We start from the raw sequence: 20,423 nt of genomic DNA, 5'->3' as shown, positions 1-20,423 counted from the left end.
AATTTCTGCTTTAACAGCTGAATATAAACTATGAAAGGTAAAGTTGAGGTTGATGTATCCTCAACACATTGTTTACACTGCAGCAGAGTGATAACTTAATATAAACTAAGGCATATTTGTGAGAACAACAGCAAAATGAATCAATAATTGATTAAAAGCCTTTCCTAAACTCAATTATGGAGGGTTTAGAACAAACTCCACTCTAAACTCCACCATACTGAACAGCTGGGACAGATATTAATACACTGTTTTAAAGTCGATGTGAAATTCACACTTGAATAGGTAACCCTGGATCACTGTAAACCCTGGGTAAACGTAATCCTGGGTTATCTTGCGTCATGTTTCATACTGCTAATAATTTACCCAGTGCTGCAGCATTGGGCATCCTCATCTTATATATTGATGACTGTACTATCAAGTTTATCCTGGATGGGCTTTTCCAACTATAAAGGTAACAATGACATGGTGTCTTCTTAAAGGGATAGTTCATCCAAAAATGAAAATTATCCCATGATTTACTCACCCTCAAACCATCCTAGGTGTAGATGACTATCTTCTTTCAGACAAACACAATCGGAGATATATTCAAAAATATCCTTAGACCTCCAAGGTTTATAATGGTTGTGAATGGGAAGCCAAATTTTAAAACAAACAAAAAAATGCATCCATCCATAAAAAAAAAAAAGAATCCATACGACTCCAATGGGTTAATAAAGGCCTTTTGAAGTGAACAGATGCATTTGTGTAAGACAAGTATCCATATTTAAAACTTTATAAATTCAAATACCTAGCTCCCGGCGGACAACCGTACGCAAAACGCGCAAGTTGACTTGCGGCAAATGAGTAACTCATGACGCAATGTATGACGCAGGACGTAGGAGTATTGTAAGTAGGGATGCACCGATACCAGTATCGGTATCGGGCCCGATTATGTACTCATGTACCAAGCTCATGTACTTGTACTCGTACTCGTAAAAATACCCCCCAATACCAAAGACCGATACCTCACATGACATAACTGACAGAATTTTCCGTGCACAGAGACACTGGCGGCAGCAGCAGAAACAACGTGCGCGCTCTCTCTCTTTCTTGCGTGCAATCCCAGTTCTCTCAGACAGCGCGCGATCAGTTCTCCTCACGCCTGAATGGTCATATGCACACATAGTTGTCAAAATGTCCATTGTGTGGAGTATATCACGTAAATGCAGTTGGTTATGGCTTAAGTGGATGTAAACATTTGGGTGAAAACAGGATGTGTCAGTATCTGGTCAGTACACAACACAGAGCTGCTTTGAACTCACCTGATGGGGTGATGTGTCTCCAAGAGATTTTGGGCTCTGGTTTCCCACTGGCTGTGCAGATGAGTGAAACATTGCTGCCTTCGTTTACTGTAATGTCCGACGAAATGTCATAGATTTTGGGAGGAACTGTGAAACAAAACAAACAGTTAGATAAACAAAGCTGTAAATGAGCTGAATGCCAAAAGTCAAGTATGTAAACAACAACAAGGGTCAAGTACTGTAGCATTTATCGAGGTCCAAACACAATACCACTTTAACCCAATAAGGTCATAGGTCTGTCATTCATATTTTAAAAGAATAACTGTTCTGCTCAAATCTTATTGTCAGGCATTGTTAATATTGTCTAATTATTGTTGATGGCTATAGTTTTAGAAGGGTCCCATCACAAAAAAAAAGATGTCCCACTTAGAATGATGTTTTATGTAGGTGTGTCAGATTCTATGAAAATGTGTCATTTTATTTTAAGGAGATACAGCCATTTACATTAGACTACACCCACTATACCTGTGACCACTTGTTCAATTTAAATATCAACAAGTTTTTCATAATTAGATTTTTTCATAATTAAATTTCATTTAATTAACTAGGATTACTTTACAGGTATACTTATAAAGCCTAAGTGCAATATGATTAAACTATAATATGGGTATTCATAGTCTATGAGCCAAGAATCATCTACCATCTTGTTTAGTATATTTCATTTTAAGGCAGAAAAAGTAATATACAGTAATAATGCTGACATAATAGAGTTTCATACTTGGACTCCTAAAAATAAAAGAAATACAAATGTTATTGGTAATTGGTATTGTCAAGCATTTGCGAATAAAACATCAGATTTGGAATTTTTCATGGAATGTATATAATATTTTGGTGCTAAAACTGAAGTGATGGTTTTCTGGCAGATGTAGAACTAAAAAATAAGTCTAGATATAAATCTGTCTTTACCCTACCTTTCATCACACACGGCCTCCACTCTTTCTCAAAACCACGTCAGTTGTCGAGGGGTTTATGAATTAATGTCTACGGTTTTGCTTTCCTACATAAAAAGGCAATAAATTGTCAGAAGTCTGCAAAATCAGCTATTCCCTTTGTTCATTTTTTGAGGTCCAGCCATGATTCAGGTTGTTTGAAGTGCACAGCATTTAACTAGACCAGTTCTGATCCTTTCACTCTCTTCTCCCAATATTATGTTCTAAACACCATGCAATTACTGGATGCATGTATAATGGCCAAACTTTCTCAAGAGATATTTATTTGTATTTTCTCAAACAGTAAATTGAGTTGTAATTCATTTTTATTTTATTGTAAATGTCAATTAATACTAAGTTATCCTGAGAGGCAGACTCCCCACTGCATCCATACTGTATGTAACCAGCTGCAATATATAAAATCATGAATTACTGCTATTATGGAATAAGCAATACTCATCTGGGGGAAATCAATGAGAAGAAAACAAGGCACTGACAGAATCAAAATAAGAGACTTAAAAGCATACTGAATAGAAATAATGGGAGGGCACTCAAGTTTTCAATGAAACACCGCTTTCCAAGCAAAAGAAACCAAACTCAAGAGTTTGTACCTGCCAAACAAGCAGCAACATCATTCACTCCTACACTATTTAATCTCCAGTTTAGGTCTTTCTTATCATGATTTTTGTAATCTGTTGGCACTAAATGGTTGAGTTGAAATTCTAATGAACCCTTTCATTGTTTGAAAGCAATGCTCTGACTGTCATGCTCTCCACTGCAGGTTTACTTGAACTTCCTCTCACTGTTGACAAATGTCCACAATCACTGATAGCACAAATGGAAAATGTTGCATTTGTCTACTGATCATATCTACCTTCAACAGGATCAAGACCCTATTAGTCAATGCCTGAGGAGTCAGGTACCGGCCCTTTAAATGAGATGTGAGGCCTTTGCAGATCTTTAAACTGAACATGTTCGAAGTAACATCAGTTTCATCATGCCATATATTCCAGAACTTTATCTGTGAATGTGCACCATGAGATTTGAAGTCTTTTATTATGTTTTTTCCCCTCAGACACTTCTTTACTCTTACAATGCAATAATAGTAAAATTGTGTTGAAACAATTGAGCTTTTTGAGCTTATAAGTTGGAAGGGAAAAAGTCCAGAGGATTTGGTGCACTGAAGGAATATCTCTCATTACAGCCTGAGACAGTTTTGACTTTCATTACTGGTCTTGTGTGTACCACCTGTGAATACAGAGTATATTATCAGATGAAATGAAACCCTCTCTGTATTTTCAAGTAGCTCAAAAAAGCAGAGAGGACCGGTATGCCTTGGCACTCCACTGAATTGGCAACATAAACAGATGTAAAGGTCAACAACCTATCCCGGGATGCTCTTTTAACTATCACTAAATGCATAATGAAAGCACGTGTTATTTAATCTCAAGGTCTAACCACAACTTGACTACAATGAATCTATTCCGAGTGTCAAGCTCAATGCTTTTGGCCATAGCTATTTTTAACCTGTTTATTTCCACTCAGTCTGTTCAATTGGTAAGGTAATGACGACAAGAGAAAAACAAGACAACGCTAAAGCCCTACCCCAAGGCCCTATTCAAGACAACCTGATGCTTTGTTTTCCGTTTAATTCGTTAACTGTTGCACGATTGTCATGTTTGCCCATTCCACTCTAATTTTCCCTCCTCTCCTCGACGGGAGGCGCTGAGATGGAGCTGCCACAGCTGATGGGGGTTGCATTTCTGTCTCTCAGCCCCAGAGTGAATAAATAAGCCTCTAATGACGCCACCTTGAATTACTGAAACGCTTACAGCTATTAAAATGCAGAGTTTCCTCTGAATAAAGTGGAGTACATGGCTTGCTTTCTATAAATTCTGACAGGTTCTCCAGGGCTGACTGCTGCCACCCAATTCCAAGACCCCATTGCTTCACACCTACTGCCAGCCCACATTCCAATTACAGAGCTGAGGGAAAAGTGGGCTCCTGTCATAATGCAGACTAGCATAGGCAAAGAGCCAAGGAGAGACAGGTAGAGAAATCAGATTCAGCTTTATCTATTTGTTGTCTTCCGGCTGAAAAAATAATGGGGAAAAAAAAGTTAAGGCTGATGTACAATAAATGGACTTGTATGTTACAGTATCGTGGATACATTTATGGCAAAAATTAGGTGAATTTTATATATATGAGGCCTCTGTGTGGTAAATTACCAGTGGAATAGGCAATACTATAAAGATGCACTCTATCGCACAGCTGAGCCCCTCATTAACCTTTAATATCTGTTGCATGCCATGCCAAAAATACACAGAGAGCATTCTAAATTAAATTTTCTCATCCTCCTTTCCAGAAGAACTGCTAACGTAACTTACCTTTAAATAACAGGGTAAAACATGACTACATTACTGTTTAAGACAGCACAGTTTATGAGTTTTCACACTAGAAATTTTTAGTTCATTTGGTCAGTGGAAAGCATTTTTTTTTTTTCATCAACTTATGTGCACTCTCAGAACAAAACAAAACAAAAGCTGTCACTGGGGTGGTAAAAGTACTAATATGTACCATTTAGGTACTAATGTGCAACCTTTAGGTACTAATATGTAAGTTTAAGTAAGTTTACTAATATGCACACTTTACGAGTAAATTAGTTACAAAGGTAAATGTTTTTGGTGTGTGCACAACAAACCATACCACAGACTGCCTGAAAAAGGTATGATTCATGTGGACTTCAGAGTGATTTGTTTTGCAGTTGGTTTGAATGCAGTTGGGTCTAATTTGAACCAATGCTGATCACATATTCATGCCTATTACAAAACAATGTATTTCTAATTGCTACTATTCTCCACAGTATGTAAGTAAAAACAAAGGGAGTAAAAAAGTGAATCGGTGAAGAAGTGATGCCTTCTCTAGATATATTATGTAGCTGTAGTAGTGCACAGTTGCTGCTACTGTAGTACTCATGCTAGTGTTCATTTTGATGATGCAAATCTATTCGAAAAGCAGATACAGAGCAAAAATTATTCAAGCATGTGCTAAAAGTCAGTTAAAATGCCCCTATTATGCTTTTTCAGATATAACCTTTTATGCAGTGTGTAATATACAGTAGGTGGCCATCCAAAACGGTGTTTCTACCGCCGCGCCTGCCGCCGCGTCGCAAAGTGCATTTGCAGCTTTTGACCGCTGAGTGGCGCTTTAACCACATGTTATCCAACAAATGCATCAAAGCACATTTATCTTTATGCAAAATGTAAGTTTTCTTACATATTAGGCCTATATTTATCACAAATACATGTTTTATTTATATTTTAAACTCCTTTAATAAAACAGCATGGATTTTTGACTCGCACATACTTTGTTATTCGTTACCTGTCCTTTATTTGACAGATAACTACTTAGGAAAAATATAGCCTATCTGTTTGGACACTGATTAATAAATTGTTGCGTGTTTCATGAATTATATCCCTTTATTTTAGTAAAACGTGAGTCACTGAATAGTTTCGCTCCCATTATTTAGGCACGATTTAGCTAAATCATTGAAACTAAAAAGAATGGATGGATTAATAAAACGTCATAAAAAAACTGCAACTCCTGCAGCCGCATTTAAATGCAGGAGTGTATTCTATTCCTTAAAATATCGAATATCAAATTCAGAAACAACACATTCCAGCGGGTAGATCACCTCTTATTTAACACAGACCTACGAAATTATCGAATTGAGATATTTCTTTCTTTTTAGGTAATTATTCGCTGAGTTTAAGTTCACTTTTGAGACGTTTCAGTTTCTCGCAGAGAGACAGCTAAAAGCTCACCCTGTTTTTATTTATTTTATTTTACTAAAGCACAAGGTTTTGTTGTTATTGTGAGCGCACAAATAAAAGTAGACCATTTGTAGTCTTGTACTAATCTGTAGGCTATCGCCAAAAATGACGGAAGGCCTGTTTTAAGTTGTTTCTGTCATGAGGAGAAAATCCATCAGAACGCGCCGGCGCTTTCATCGACCAGAGGGATAAAAATGTAACCATATATATGTGTATATATATATATATGCCTAATGACTGTTTAATGACAATAGCATGCAGTAAGACTTTGTGTAAAGGTCTTTCTTTTAATTTTTGATGCATAGAGTAGCCTAAGACTATCCCACGTTTTGAAATTAACTCTCACTTTAAATCTTCTAATGGTTTTTAAGGATGTTAAAAGGTTATACTGTAATGTTGTTGTTTTACTTCGTCCTTTCATCTCCGTTTACAAACCGACATTTTATCATTACAGTCACTTTCCAATCCGTCCCTTTGCGCCACCTGGCGGTAGTTTTTTACACGCGACTGAATTTCAGTTAACGCCGCGGCCCTGCGGCGGCGGTAATACCCATTTTGGTTGTCCACCTACTGTAGCTGTTTGTGAATGTAAAAGGTCAGCAAAGTTTTAAAGAAATAAAGTTATTGTCCCCCCCAAATAAGAATCAATTATGAACTGCCGAAATGAGTTTTCAGTAATTCCTATCTTATTTCTGTAACTTACATTCATAACACTGTAACAAATATGCATAATGCCCATCTATGGTCTTCACTGGCTGCCCGCGAACAACGTCTACTTTGACCCTTGCTCCTCAGAATCACAACCTGTAAGTATGATTAATTATTGATGTATATTTTCTACCGGGTGTTCAAAATACATAGTTGTTCTTACTACTTTGAGTAATAATAAAGGATGGAGCAAGATTTGTTTTACAAACTATAATGTTACATCAGTCATTCATGTTAGTGCTCGGCTAACGTATGCGCTGTTATTGATACAGTTAATAATACAGTCGCACATGTGCACCGCAAAACCCAAAATTTCATCGTCATGCGCTCAAATTCATTTGGTAAATTTAATGTCATCGTTACTGTCTTTACAGTGTGTACAATCGCTGAGGACTGAGGAAGCCTCCGGAGCTGAAGTTCAGTTATGGTAATGGGTGTTTTGTTGCCAATCACAACAGACTGGCTAATCAGAGCAGAGTAGGCTCTTAGAAAGGAGGGGTTTAGAGAGAATCACTGAAAAATATAGTGATGTGCAATGTATATTATGGGAAAATTAAAGTGTTTTTTACCTTTGATGTATGTAAACCTTTAAAATAGCATAATGGGGCAGTTAAGAAATGTTAGTAGTAAGAAATGTGAGCTTGATTCAGTGAACTGATCTAGAAAGAGAAATCATAGGCGCAAACCCAACTCTACTGTGGTTCCAAAAGGTAGGAAGCATAATTTTGCTGCCTTCTAAGATAACAATGTAAACAAAATAAATAAATAAATAAAAAGAAAGAAAGAAAAAAAATCGCAGCCTACTTATAATCCACCATCACAGGTATTCTTCACAAAGGAGTCAACTTCATAATTGCTCTAAGATTGCAAATATATTCTAAAATCTAATGTATGCACTACAGAAAAAAATGATAAAAAATAGTTGTCTTTTTAAAAACTGCAATTATACTCAATATAGTATTATTTTGTTAGCCTAGCAAAATGCTAACACCAAATTAGTTACTTTCTTGTAGTCTCGCTATTTGTACAATGCAGAGTTGCTGCAAATGTAAAGCATTCCAAATCAGTTAGGATGCCGCCTTAATAGGCAGCTGAACAGGTTTTAAAACATGTTGGGAATACTCCTTAGGTTTCATGCATGCAAACCATTACAGGAAATACTGAATATTTTGATCCAGAGACTACATTGTACTACAAATATGCACATGCATTTAAATATAAGTGGAAATATGCTACACTTGCAAAACTGCCAGATTCCACATTCATTCATAGTGGTTCCCAATTCCCCATACAACATGAAGGCTGCTAAAACCAACCAACTTAGATCCCTAATTAGGTGTCATAGACAGAAACAAAACACAAACCCTGACAGGCTGCTCAACCCACTGGGATTTCTTCAGTTGGTAATGCCACGGAACGTGAGACAGTGAGGATGTGCACGACCCAGTACATGAGCTCTCTTGGTACAACATGTCCATTTGAAGAGTTAATTGAAATGTAGTAGTTTGATTAAATGAAATAAGTAAAAGATGATGTTTCTGAATATTGTTCTCATCATTTATTTATCTCTCATTTAAGATATTAATACAATATAAAAGGTATACAGGTAACATTCTGGCATAGACACACTGCTTTGTTCCCCAGCACACTGTATCGTTTCTATCTAGGCAGGACTCAGAAGTGCTTACAGTATGAACAGAGATATCAGGGAGAGGAATATTAGGTATTCATGAAAGGATCAACTTTCACATTAAAGACTTTGCAGAGTTGCTGTGAGGTGCAGACTCACTGGTACAGAATCTAAAATGAAGCTTAATATTTCATGACATTTTAGATGAAGTTCAAAACATCTTAACCTAGCTTAATGATGTTCCACTAAAATTGAGGACTGGATTGAGGACTAACGATACCTAGTGATAACAGTGCTGTTTATTGCTTGATCAATTCGGAATATATAGATAATTAGAGTATATGTATGTGTGTATAATTTTGCTGTAGTATCGAAATTGGACTAAAGAATTGTGCCCTGCTGGAGAAGCTCTAAATATGTGCTGTGCTATGAAATGAAAGATAAAATACAATAGAGCAATAGAATGAATAGTGAAAGTAACAGAAGATTGTACAATACATTTTAACAGGCATAATTAAGCATGAAAATAACTGAAGGAAATGTGTGTGTGTGTGTGTGTGTGTGTGCGTGTGTACCTTCTTAACTATATTTCGGGGTCAAATCTGTACCCAGAAGTGAGCTAAACCGGACAAAAAAACACTGCATATTCTAATAAAATTAAATATACATTTATTCTTATTAAAGTGACAAAAGTGATCCTGTCAAGACCAGTGAGAGATTTTCTCTGTTCTGTTGTTTGAGTAACATTAATGACACAGTAGTGTTGTCAAAAGTACATACTTCGATACTTCGATACTGAAATTTTAAAAATGTTAAGCTTTGAGCGCTGTTGAGCGGATTCATGAACACCTCTGATTGGCCATTGTGTTCACGCGCTCAACATATATCTGTGATTGGCTACAATGAACAAAGCTTCAAAAACACATTTTAAACAGACATCAATGACACTCTTCACTGATCACTTACATATCCGGCCCTCTGATAGATGCCTGCTTTCAAATGCTCCTGCTTTGAAAACACTTTCAAATTCAAACATTTCTGTGTGCTTTCAAACGCTCCTGTGCGTTGATCAGGGGCGTCACTAGGCCCTTTTTAGGGGGGCTTCAGCCCCCCTAAACTTCTGCCCAGCCCCCCTAAAAAAATATTTGATTAATAAATTTTTGATCGCTTCAGTCCCCTTTAAAAAAACTCATCTGAAACGGCGGCAAGCTGCGTCAAGTTTCGGCTCCTCCCCTTATCTGAGTCTGCTTGGATTTAGCGCATATTTCAATCTGCGGGGGCGCCGAGCAGAGCGAACATCAGAGAGCACAAGGTGTGTGTCGTGTGTGCGTGCATTTATTGATAGATTGCTAATGCTATGATATTACATCTGCATCGGTGCAGTTCTTTGTCATAAATGCATTGCAGTTTACATAATGTAATGTTACTGGAGCATTGGGAGCACACGGGACGGCTCGGTTTCTCATCCAATACCAATACGTTTCGCTGCGTTCACCTTCAGCCCTTGTGTGATAGTTGTTTTTTATTCCTACAAAAATGAAGTGATTTACACCCATGAAAACATACTTTAGATTCAGAAAACGATCATGATTTATTTTAATTTACTTTTTACAATTACAGACATATTATAATGTATTTTGACATTACATTATGCAGCCATGCACAGAAATGACTCACATCATTGTCTGAAAGCACTAACGTTAGATGGCCCAGAGAGAGAATGTGGAGTTATTTTGTTTTGTATTATTAAATATAGTTTTGTATTAAGTAATAATGAATCAGGAGGAGTGTCATACATAAATTAGAGTAAGCGTAGAGTAAAGGGATTTTTGATTTTCTTGATTTACTATTTATACTAGATTTGTACTTGATTTATAGAAGTGGCAAATTGATAATTCATGTTGTTATTTTTAATAAATAGAAATAAATATAGAACAGATTAATCATATTGCCAATAGACAATTACATTAATACATGGTTTGTCTATATTCTTAATGAATATTAGCTGGTTAGTTAAAATACTTAAAATGACATCAATTTTCATGGGGTGACTTTATGAATATCCAACCGTATTGTTGATTATAAAGGCTAAAAAGCTAAAAAAAACTAAAATAATTTATATTTCATTGTAGATGGATATACGACATTTTTTCTTGTCGTGCGGGAGTAGGTCTGCAAATGAGCAACAGTCAGTCAAATAATATTTTTTTAAACATACCCTTATTGGGGGCTGAGCCCCCCTAAAATCAAAATCCTAGAATCGCCCCTGGCGTTGATCATTGTAGCCAATCACAGACATATATGTTGAGCATGGGAATACAATGACCAATCAGAGGTGTTCTCAACATCACTCAAAGCGTCACATTTTTAGAATTTCAGTATCGACTTGGTATCGAAGTTTGTACTTTTTGACAACACTGACACAGACAGCATATTAGGCTGCTGTCACTTTAAAACTGAATGGACGGATCCAATATTCTGTTACAGATGCATTTTCTTTTTCAACTGTTTACGTTCACTTAAGACATAATTGACTCTGTTAACAAGACCTATTGCGCAGTTTAAAATCAGTTGTTTTTAAACCGCAATGCTTGAAAATGATAGTCCAAAATCTCTACCGGTTTATCGTGTCTACCGGTATATTGCCCACCCTTAGGTTGATGTTAGTGATACAATCTGTTGTAACTGAACGTGATAGACCAGTTTGGCAATGTGAAACAGAGAATGACATTTGAGAGAAGCCACAAAGAGATGATTTTCTGTGAATAACGTCTTAAATTTCAATCTGTTTGTTAACAAAGTTATTGTATGACTTCAAAAGACTTGGAAGTTCAATGATAAATAAGGTTAGAAGCCTTCCTGTTCAGTCTTATTGTTGCCACTATACTAAATGTATTCAATGCTAGGCTGCCTGATTTCTTCTTGAACAATAAACAAAATGGTGGTTGCTGATGACAAACAGACCATCGCTCCTAATATTTAGCTAAGTTAGATCTATAGGGCCAATGTGCAGAATAGCAATACATTTGATCTGTCATTCACTAACTGAGCACATCTATAAAAGAATAAAGTGGTGGTCTCAAACTGCTCTATTTAATGGTGACTCACCAAGGACTATGACAAATGGTTCTGTCTGGTAAACAAGGCTAAGATTTAAGTGGTGGAGAAGATAGGTGATTATTCTCCGAAAAATGTGTGTGGGCTATCCTTATTCGATCCCTACAAAACAAACAAGCACACTCATTCTCTGATGATGCCCAGTATTGACCCGTCTGCTAGAAAGAATGACCTAGCAAAACCATTTCGTCCACACAAATGTTCAGGATACATCAAGATAGCTCGAAGAGACCGCAAGTACAGTCTGTTCAAATTTCATAAAGGACAAATAAAACATTTTAATCGCATTATGTACGATTTAGTGTTCCAGGATTTGTGCCACTGTAAGAGTCAATCTAGCAATTTCATTTCTGATACAATTCTGCTGGAGATTAAGTTTACCACTCACCGATTCCTATTACAAGACCGCTGTTCATCATGTGTTTCCTGTCGTTTCTCTTCTCTCTCTTTAGTTGTTGTCATTACCCCAACAGTGCTTGTATATTTTCTTAACAGTACTTATTAATTATACCAGATCATGCAGAGATACATGCAAGTAATAGATTCTAAGGACAAAAGATCCATCATGATCATGAAACAGCCCTCGGCTAAGCGAGTAAAAAAGAAGGACATTCATTTTGTTGATTATAATTACACAGAAGAGACTCAGTGATGGGCTACAGGTTACGGCCTCTAAAACTACACATCTTCAGATATGATTGGCCTGTATTAGTTTGCTTTATCTCAAAGAGGGTTAGGGCCCTTGCAGTGATCTTTCTGTAGTTAATTATAGACAGTGGATTTATGTGCATAGAAAATAAGCATATTATTTGTCACTGCTGAGAGTCAGCACCTCCTACTGAGGTGTCGACCATATACACCAAGTTTACTCTTAAAAATACACAATAAAATCCTACCAGAAAATTTACATAAATATTCGTCATGAAAGTATCTCCTAATTGCTAGAATGTGAGATGAAGCCAGCTAATAAAACAAACATCTACACAACAGCTCAAAAGAATAATGATATATTTATAAAAAATGATAGGTATTATCAGGTTTATGTATGTGCTGCAGCAAACACTAAATATACATTTCTTTATAAAACTAAAATTGTAATCAATTTAAATGAGCTAAAAATTTTAAAAGAGTTGGAATAGATAGTAAAGGAAAAGCAGCCAACATGGGAAACAGCATACATGGGAACTTCTTCAATAGAATTTAAAAAGCATCCCAGGTGGCACCTCAGGAAGCTGGTTGAGAGAATGCCCAGACTGTACAGAGCTGTTATCAAGACAATAGGTGGCTAAATTGAAAGAGCTAGTAAGATAGTTTTTTTTTTTTTAAGTAGATACATAATTAGTAATACATAAAAGTATATTCTGGTTTCAGTGAAGAATGTATAAAAATAATATAAATTATATTAAACAATAAATCTAAAAGTAGTAGGAGTTATGCTACTGTTAAAGGTGCACTAACTTTTGGCCCTCTAGCAGTTAAAAAAAAAAAACAGAACTGCATGCATTTTGCAGAAGAACATTGTTTTGGTTGTGCTTTGGCTCTGCTTGACTGTGGATGAATATGACCCTTCACAATAGATAATACTTTACAGCGATCTCTGTTAGAGAGCTACATATGGGAATTTATCTCTTTAATAAAATACCTTACTTACCTGCTGAGTAATAAATACGCTAGGGCTGGGCAACTGTATCACGATATCAGTGTTTCATATCGGTAGATATCGATAATTATTGATATTTTTTATGACCCATTTAAAATAAGGACCAGGAGAAAAATATTATATTACATTTAAACATTTTTATTTTAAACTTAACCTTCCTCTGATCATAATACCCTCAGTTATTAAGACAGAAATGTCAAGAACCACAGTGTTTCCCACAGGATTTTGTGATACTGTGGTGGGTGGACATCCGTCCCTCTAGGGTGGTCCGGGGGCATGCCCCCCCGGAGGAAAATTTTGTATGTTTTAAATTTAAATGCATAAATCTGGTGCATTCTGAGACCAAAAATTAAGTGACTAGATCAATGAAGAAACTGCTTTAAAAGTAATTTATTTATTGGTGATGGTAGGGCACATTAGTCACGTACACAACATATAGTAGGCTAAAAGATGAATAAGTTTATAAGTGGTCAAACATGTAGAGTATACATTTAAACCATTAAAAATATGTAGCAAAAGAGGTTACATTTGTTGAATTAATTTATTAGCAGGAGGGGCCTGTATCTATACATCTGTATTTGTGCAACTAATGGTCACTCTTTGACAATCCAGAATGCACTAAACACACTACTTCATTATAGAGAAAAACAACAAATGAATAAAAATATATAATCATAAGCTGACCAATAAATAAATAAATAAAAACTAGGTGACTATATTATTCAGCAGCAAAAATTATGCTGGCCTAATTCTTGAAAAAAAAAAGAAAAAAAAAAAAAAACTTTGCACAGTAATTTTATGAAATCCAAATGTTCATAACAAGTTTAAAATTACTATTTGTATTATGAAGTGTGCAAAACCATGATAATATGAAACGCTTCAAAACCGTTTGAATGATGCGCTTGAAGCAATATATTATGGAATCGCAGTGCGCAGTTGCGCTGCGCATTAAAAAGTTCACGGCACAAAGAGAATCCCTGTGTATATCTACATCTAAATAAACAGTTTATTAATCATATTCTTCTTCTCACTTTTAAATTCCAGTTATCGTGCGTGTGACGCGAATTCATAGACCTTGTGTTGTGCGATCTAACAGACACACAAGCCAGTATGATGACATCATTCAGAAACAGCATTAAACTCCAGCAAGATAAAGTCATTTTATGCAAATCCACAGTCCTTTATCTACATATCAAGTATTATAATGGGAATATATTATATTAGAGAGTTTTACCGTGCGTGCTGCTGACTGCCGTTACCGAACACGACGCGCTGAATGAGAATGAATGACAGCTGCAGCGGAGGGAAGACGACGTGAACTTAAATTTAACGATGCACATATTCTTCTATCCCTCACATGAAGCTATGGAATGGCTTCAGATGAGTTTGAATATAGTGCACGAAAACTTAATTGGTGCTAGTCTATTTCTTTTGCTCTATGACTCCCACTTTTGCCGTATGAAAGAGCGCAATTATCAGACAGCTATTTAAATATCGCGACAAGCCTAATTTCCGTTTAATTTTGAGACTGTGGTGGGACAAATTAGAATGTGGCGGGCCGCCACAGTCTAGTCAATGTATGGGAAACACTGAACCATGGAAAACTCAAATAATTAAAATGTAAACATAAGTCTAAAGTAGGGTGACCAATGCGGGACAGTCCCGAAATTAGGAGCTTTGTCCCGCAAGACTTAAGTAGTGTCCCGCATTTCATTTATGACTGTAATTTTTTTTTATCACAGAAGTTACAATATCACAGTAAGAAATATAATAAAAACTGTGAGCATTTAAAAATCTATTTGTGCAGCCGTCATATTCTAGCTGTGAAAATAACTAACCCGCACAATCAAAGAGAGAGGTTTTCCCGCTGATGACAACTGAGTGGACAGCGCAAAGAGCGGGCCTCATCAAAGTCAGTAAACACAACTACACCAGCAAGGATTTCATCTTCCATACTGGATAATAACCTCAAGAGCTGCTCAAAGCTGCCCAAATCGATGATTTAAAGCATGTAATCATCCATCCTGATGTTAAATATTTCCAACGAATGGCTGCGATCAAGCGCCACACTGGGAAAAGGTCGAGCACCTACAGAAAAATGAGATATTCTCCATTTGTTTTAACCAATACAAAATTGCGAAATTCAGACACGACTTTCTTCTCTTTCTTCTAATATTTTATTTAATGCGGGTTCTATGGTGTTTAATATATTGAAAAATGTTGAGCGCGCATCAAATGTGCGAGCAATCTGTCCACTCACAGGCAGATTCCCTTGCACAAAACTGGACGCGCGCGCGCGCACTCTCGCTCAGATATCACATCTGCGCGCTCAAACTTTTGTCCTCCTGCATGTGCAGCCGTGAATCTAGAATTGTCTTCTCTCCAGGATTTAATGTTGCCATAAGCGCAACATTATAGTGTGGACACCCACCGGCAGAAACATTAATCGGTGCATATGCCAAGTCTGCCAACAAATGTAAATCAATATTTACATAGCGTAATAGTTGTAAATTTATCTGTCTAGCGTGTCACTCCTTACGTTGCTAGGTTACCAGAGAGCGAGTGCCTTTGTTAATGCAACCAAACTTGCTTCGCAACCTCTGTTTTCTTCCGACGAAGAATAAAAAATAGCGAACGTTTTAGTGAACATATTTTTTATTGATATCGATCAAGTGTCTACAGTGATACATATCGTTATCGTTTTATCGCCCAGCCCTAAAATACGCCATCTAGGAGCCGCTTTTACAACATTTCAAATCCTTCAGTTCTCGCCATCTCTGAAAAGCCAAGCCAATGTTGATTCTTGTTTTATTACGAGCTCTGTCTCTTTCTCTTTTTGCCAGCAGACTCTCCTCTCTTCTGCATTTTTTTTAACGAGTGATTCTACGAAGGTTGGAGATTTGTCAACCTACTTGATTGTTGTGACAACTATGCCTATGCCAGTCCCACACCATACATGGGTTAAAGTAGTTGGAGAAATTTTTCTCTATTTACACATATGACGAGGCATGAAGTATGTACGCAATTTCCTGTGTAAACCATCCTCTCAGGTCTAAAATATAAACAATTAAAATAGCAAAGTCCCTTTAAGACAAGTCATTTCACTCAGCGGCCATCTTTTAAATGCCTCTCGAGCATGCAAGTGCAGCTCCTATCTCTTTGAATGGGGAAACAAATTCTCCAAAGCTATTCACCAAGCTTTCAATTAAATTTCATATTTGAAATCACCAATGAAATCTGACAACAACTGTCTCATAAACTTTGTTTCTAAATGAGCGAATCATGACAAAAAACGTGTGCGTCTCTATAGACCTTATGTAGCCCCGCCCCTTTTCAGCGCTGCGCTCATTGTCTTTTGTCTTCCAGTTTGTATTTCCACAGCGATCTTACATATTTATGAACAAACTGCTCATTTTAAAATCTTCTCGGTGTACTGACATTTGTTAAGACATCTGCTTTAAACATTACAATGCTCATGATAACTTTCATTAACTCTACAACAAGTAAATCCACTTCACCAGCTAAATTTTCTTTGACAGCGATGCCATATAAATACAGAGCTTTTTTATTCCGCATTGCACTTTCTCCCATTTATAATAATCATCTACCATTCATAAATATACAGTCTTTCTATATGTGAAGTCTTTGACCATAGTCAATCAGGGTAAGACAAAAACAGGTTTTGGAAGAAGGATTGATGATGTATTGACCATTAATTAATGTTAACAATAAAAATGTACATAATGTACCTTATTTTCCTAGCTGATTAGTAGAAGTCCGACTAGTTTTATTGTAAAAAACCAACAACTTATCCTACTTCAACTTACCTGACCTGAAGTGTCATTTATTTTAATTACCGGTTTATAGTAAAAGCTGATTATTTTTTCACAAACATAAAGTTTATGAAAACAAGTTCTGAGAGCAGACCTCACGGTTATGCATATTTACTGAGAAGAGGGGATTATCAGACAGACATGTAAGGCTTTATGCCAATATTTGTACCTGCCACTTGGAGGTTTTTTCAAAGAACAACATTGGTGAATTTCTTTTCTTAATCACCATTCCGTCAGGGAGTTAAACATATTAATTAGTATGGAAAACCAACATCAATATGCAAAGCTAACAGAAGAAATAATGTTTTCCTTACAAAAAAAAAAAAAAAAAAAAAAAAAAAGATATCCATTTGGCCCAAATAAAAAAAGAGCCTTGCATAGTGGCCACTTACATAGACTACTATGATGTAAAATGTTATTCCACATGGACATTATCAGTAATTATGGAGGAAAAAAAAAAATGTCCTCCATAAATTTGGACCATAAATGTAATCACTCATCTAAAGACTAATTTACTTTTGACTTATTTGCCCACCGTGCAAAAGAAAATTCATCAATACATATTAAATTAACAATCAAACCCCATAAAAATGTATATTTGGATCCACTTGTACTTGGCAGTATTTAATCATTATGTTATTATGTAACATAAAATCTCACACCAGATCCTACACTCCAACTGCTATCTATAGCCTATAGGCTAATTTGCACAGACTTTACTCTAATTCCTTAAAAGGGGGACACACATGTAGAGCTAGAATCCCTATTTACATAATGAAACATCTAAAAGGTTTTTACCAACGTTTGATGATTTCATAGTCATTAGTAACACAATCATTCCATATTTTCTGTAAGACTGCAAACATATACATGTATAAAAAACTACTCTAAGCTTTAAGCAGTAGCGTAAAATTGCATGCAGTGCCCTCAAGATTCAAAACATTTTTGACATTTTGGGCACTTTGAAGTCAAAATATAGTTTCATGAATATGGATGTAAATTCAACACAAATTTATGTCATTGATACTATTAATAAATATTGTAAGCAAAGAGGAAAATACTGTTAATGCAATACTTCAAAGGCCCCCTCACCCCTAAAAACCAAACATGGCTAATATATTGCTAAAGTAGCTCTTCATCAATAAAAAAACAAGCAAATCATAATAAAATCTGATGAAACACTCACCTTTTACAATTAACTGAATGAGCTTTGGGCGTAGGTTACGTTCACTCTGTATTGAGCAGGTGTACAATCCCTCGTCTGTTACATCCACTTTCTGTATCTGTAAGCTGTATTCATGTTTATCCCCCACATTCGATACGATGGACACACGAGGATCCCCTGACCACTTGTCATTCCCTGCATAAATGATACTGGAACGATTCAACCATGCTCCTTTTGAGATCCCATCCAACAGGTAGCATCTGAAATCAGAATGAAAGCAGACATTTCAAAACCAAGGCCCTGGACAACAGATATTACAACATCAGCATGAGATTATGAATGTAACTGCAGATATAAACAGAACATATTGATCAAGAACACTATTTACTAGCTGATTCAATTTTTGCAAAATATTTGCAAGACACAATGCGTCTTTCCACGTATAACACTACAAACTGACTACAGGAAACAAAAAACAGCATATGCTGGTTAGGTATGTTTTAAAGCATGGAAGCTGGTCCTAAGTTGGTCCAGCTCCAGCTCAGGACAAGCTTAGGACCAGCACTTGACCAGCTTAAACCAGCTCATGACCAGCTAAGGACCAGCATAAACCAGCTTCCATGCTTCAAAACATACCTATCCAGCATATGCTGTTTTTTTCAACAGGGCAAACAAACCCAAAAAAAAACAAAAAAAACAATTTAGATCTTGATTTTATTTTAGATACTGGGAAAAATCATTCTGACTGTTTAATAAACACCACTTGCAAATCATACAAACTACATCAGTCCCTGGTGTGCACAAAAGAAACTGTCAAAAACAACAACAAAATAACTATTTAATATTTAAAGCAGTGGTTCCCAGCTGGTGGGTCGTGACCCAAAAATGGGTCACACGTCTGTTCTAAAAAAACAATGTTAAATGCAAATAATAAAATGCAACTAAGTATATAATCATGCATTTAGGAGAACAAATTAAATAGGCTTATCAACTTTTTAAAGGGAGGAGAAAGCGGTTCCCATTTCTTTTGCTGCTGATGTCAAAAGTCACATAGCCCAATTAAAATCCATCCGTCAATCTGTAGAAGCCAAATTATGCAGATCCTAACATGGAGTGGTTGCATAAAATTCCTTCTTTCTCAAAAAACAGTTTTGATTTTTGATTTGAAGGTCATCCTGTTTTGTTTTTGATTCTGGATTTCTGTCTTTGTTATACATTTAAACATGACATCTTCAAGTAGTTCTGACTTCAAAACACAACGCACAAATGTTTAAGGTTTTTAATATATTCCATGGAATTATTATCAGATTATTTTCATGTTGAAGATATGTTATTTTACCGTTTTCCTAAACCTGAACAGAGAGTGTTTTGCAGAATTTAAAGGGATAGTTCACCCAAAAATGAATATTCTGTCATAATTACTCACCCTCATTAATTTAATGCAATCACATGACATCTCCAAATTGACAGTTCTGACCTTGAAACACAAGACATCAAAAAAGTAAACCAAAAAAATCTGACATATTTATTGTTTGTCAGCAGTGGTTTGAGGGGTCAGGCTATGCTGAGAGTTTTCACACAGGATACTCTTGAGGTTACAGGTGAAATGGGAGTCAACATATCAGTCAGTACCTTGCAGGTATCAGGTCACTTCCTCAAAGTTGATTGGATCTTTCGGAAATGTGCTGAACATCTTAAGGAGGCTGATGTTATGAAATGGGATTTAACTTTGTTTCACTTGGGTTTGTTTTGAAAAGTGTACACACAATGATAGGACAAGATATAAAATGACACAGTTGAGTTACCATTACACATGAGAAAAGCCCACGCAGAATGTGATTTAGAACAGATCTTATTAAAAATTTATTGCTGCTTCTAGAATACATCCTCCTCCTAAATTAAAAACATTTCATAATGTCAAACTGCATGTTGTGTACAGCATCGTAAATCCAATAAAAGTAACTACTGAAACATCAATTAATGCTATTATTAGTACCATATTAAATCGGAAATGTATGAAAAATCATCTGAAATATTAGTGATATGTCATAATGCATGCCACATCCCTTAATTTCAATGACAGATAACAGGGTATAACTTATGTAGGCTTAAATACATATGCATAACTAATTAATTGCAATACAGATGATATATTCTTCACATTAGCATTAATGTCATAAGAGATATGAGAGACAGCACATTTTTACA

The 20,423-nt window shown here is 36.0% G+C and overlaps 1 protein-coding gene across 5 annotated transcripts in view; it reads right to left on the bottom strand.

Annotated features, from left to right (window-relative positions):
• Nucleotides 1-20,423, bottom strand: part of negr1 (neuronal growth regulator 1) — a 146,599-nt gene that overhangs the window by 94,583 nt on the left and 31,593 nt on the right. For all 5 annotated transcript variants that reach the window (XM_067373710.1, XM_067373711.1, XM_067373715.1 and 2 more), the window contains exons 2-3: nt 18,237-18,475; nt 1,302-1,427 (exon numbers count right to left, since the gene is read on the bottom strand). In XM_067373710.1, the coding sequence (XP_067229811.1) occupies nt 1,302-1,427; nt 18,237-18,475 (365 nt within the window). The remainder of the gene's footprint in view (nt 1-1,301; nt 1,428-18,236; nt 18,476-20,423) is intronic.

The sequence above is a fragment of the Chanodichthys erythropterus genome, chromosome 21, assembly GCF_024489055.1.
Source record: "Chanodichthys erythropterus isolate Z2021 chromosome 21, ASM2448905v1, whole genome shotgun sequence".
NCBI classification, from domain to species: Eukaryota; Metazoa; Chordata; class Actinopteri; order Cypriniformes; family Xenocyprididae; genus Chanodichthys; species Chanodichthys erythropterus.
This window is presented reverse-complemented; position numbering and strand designations above follow the sequence as displayed.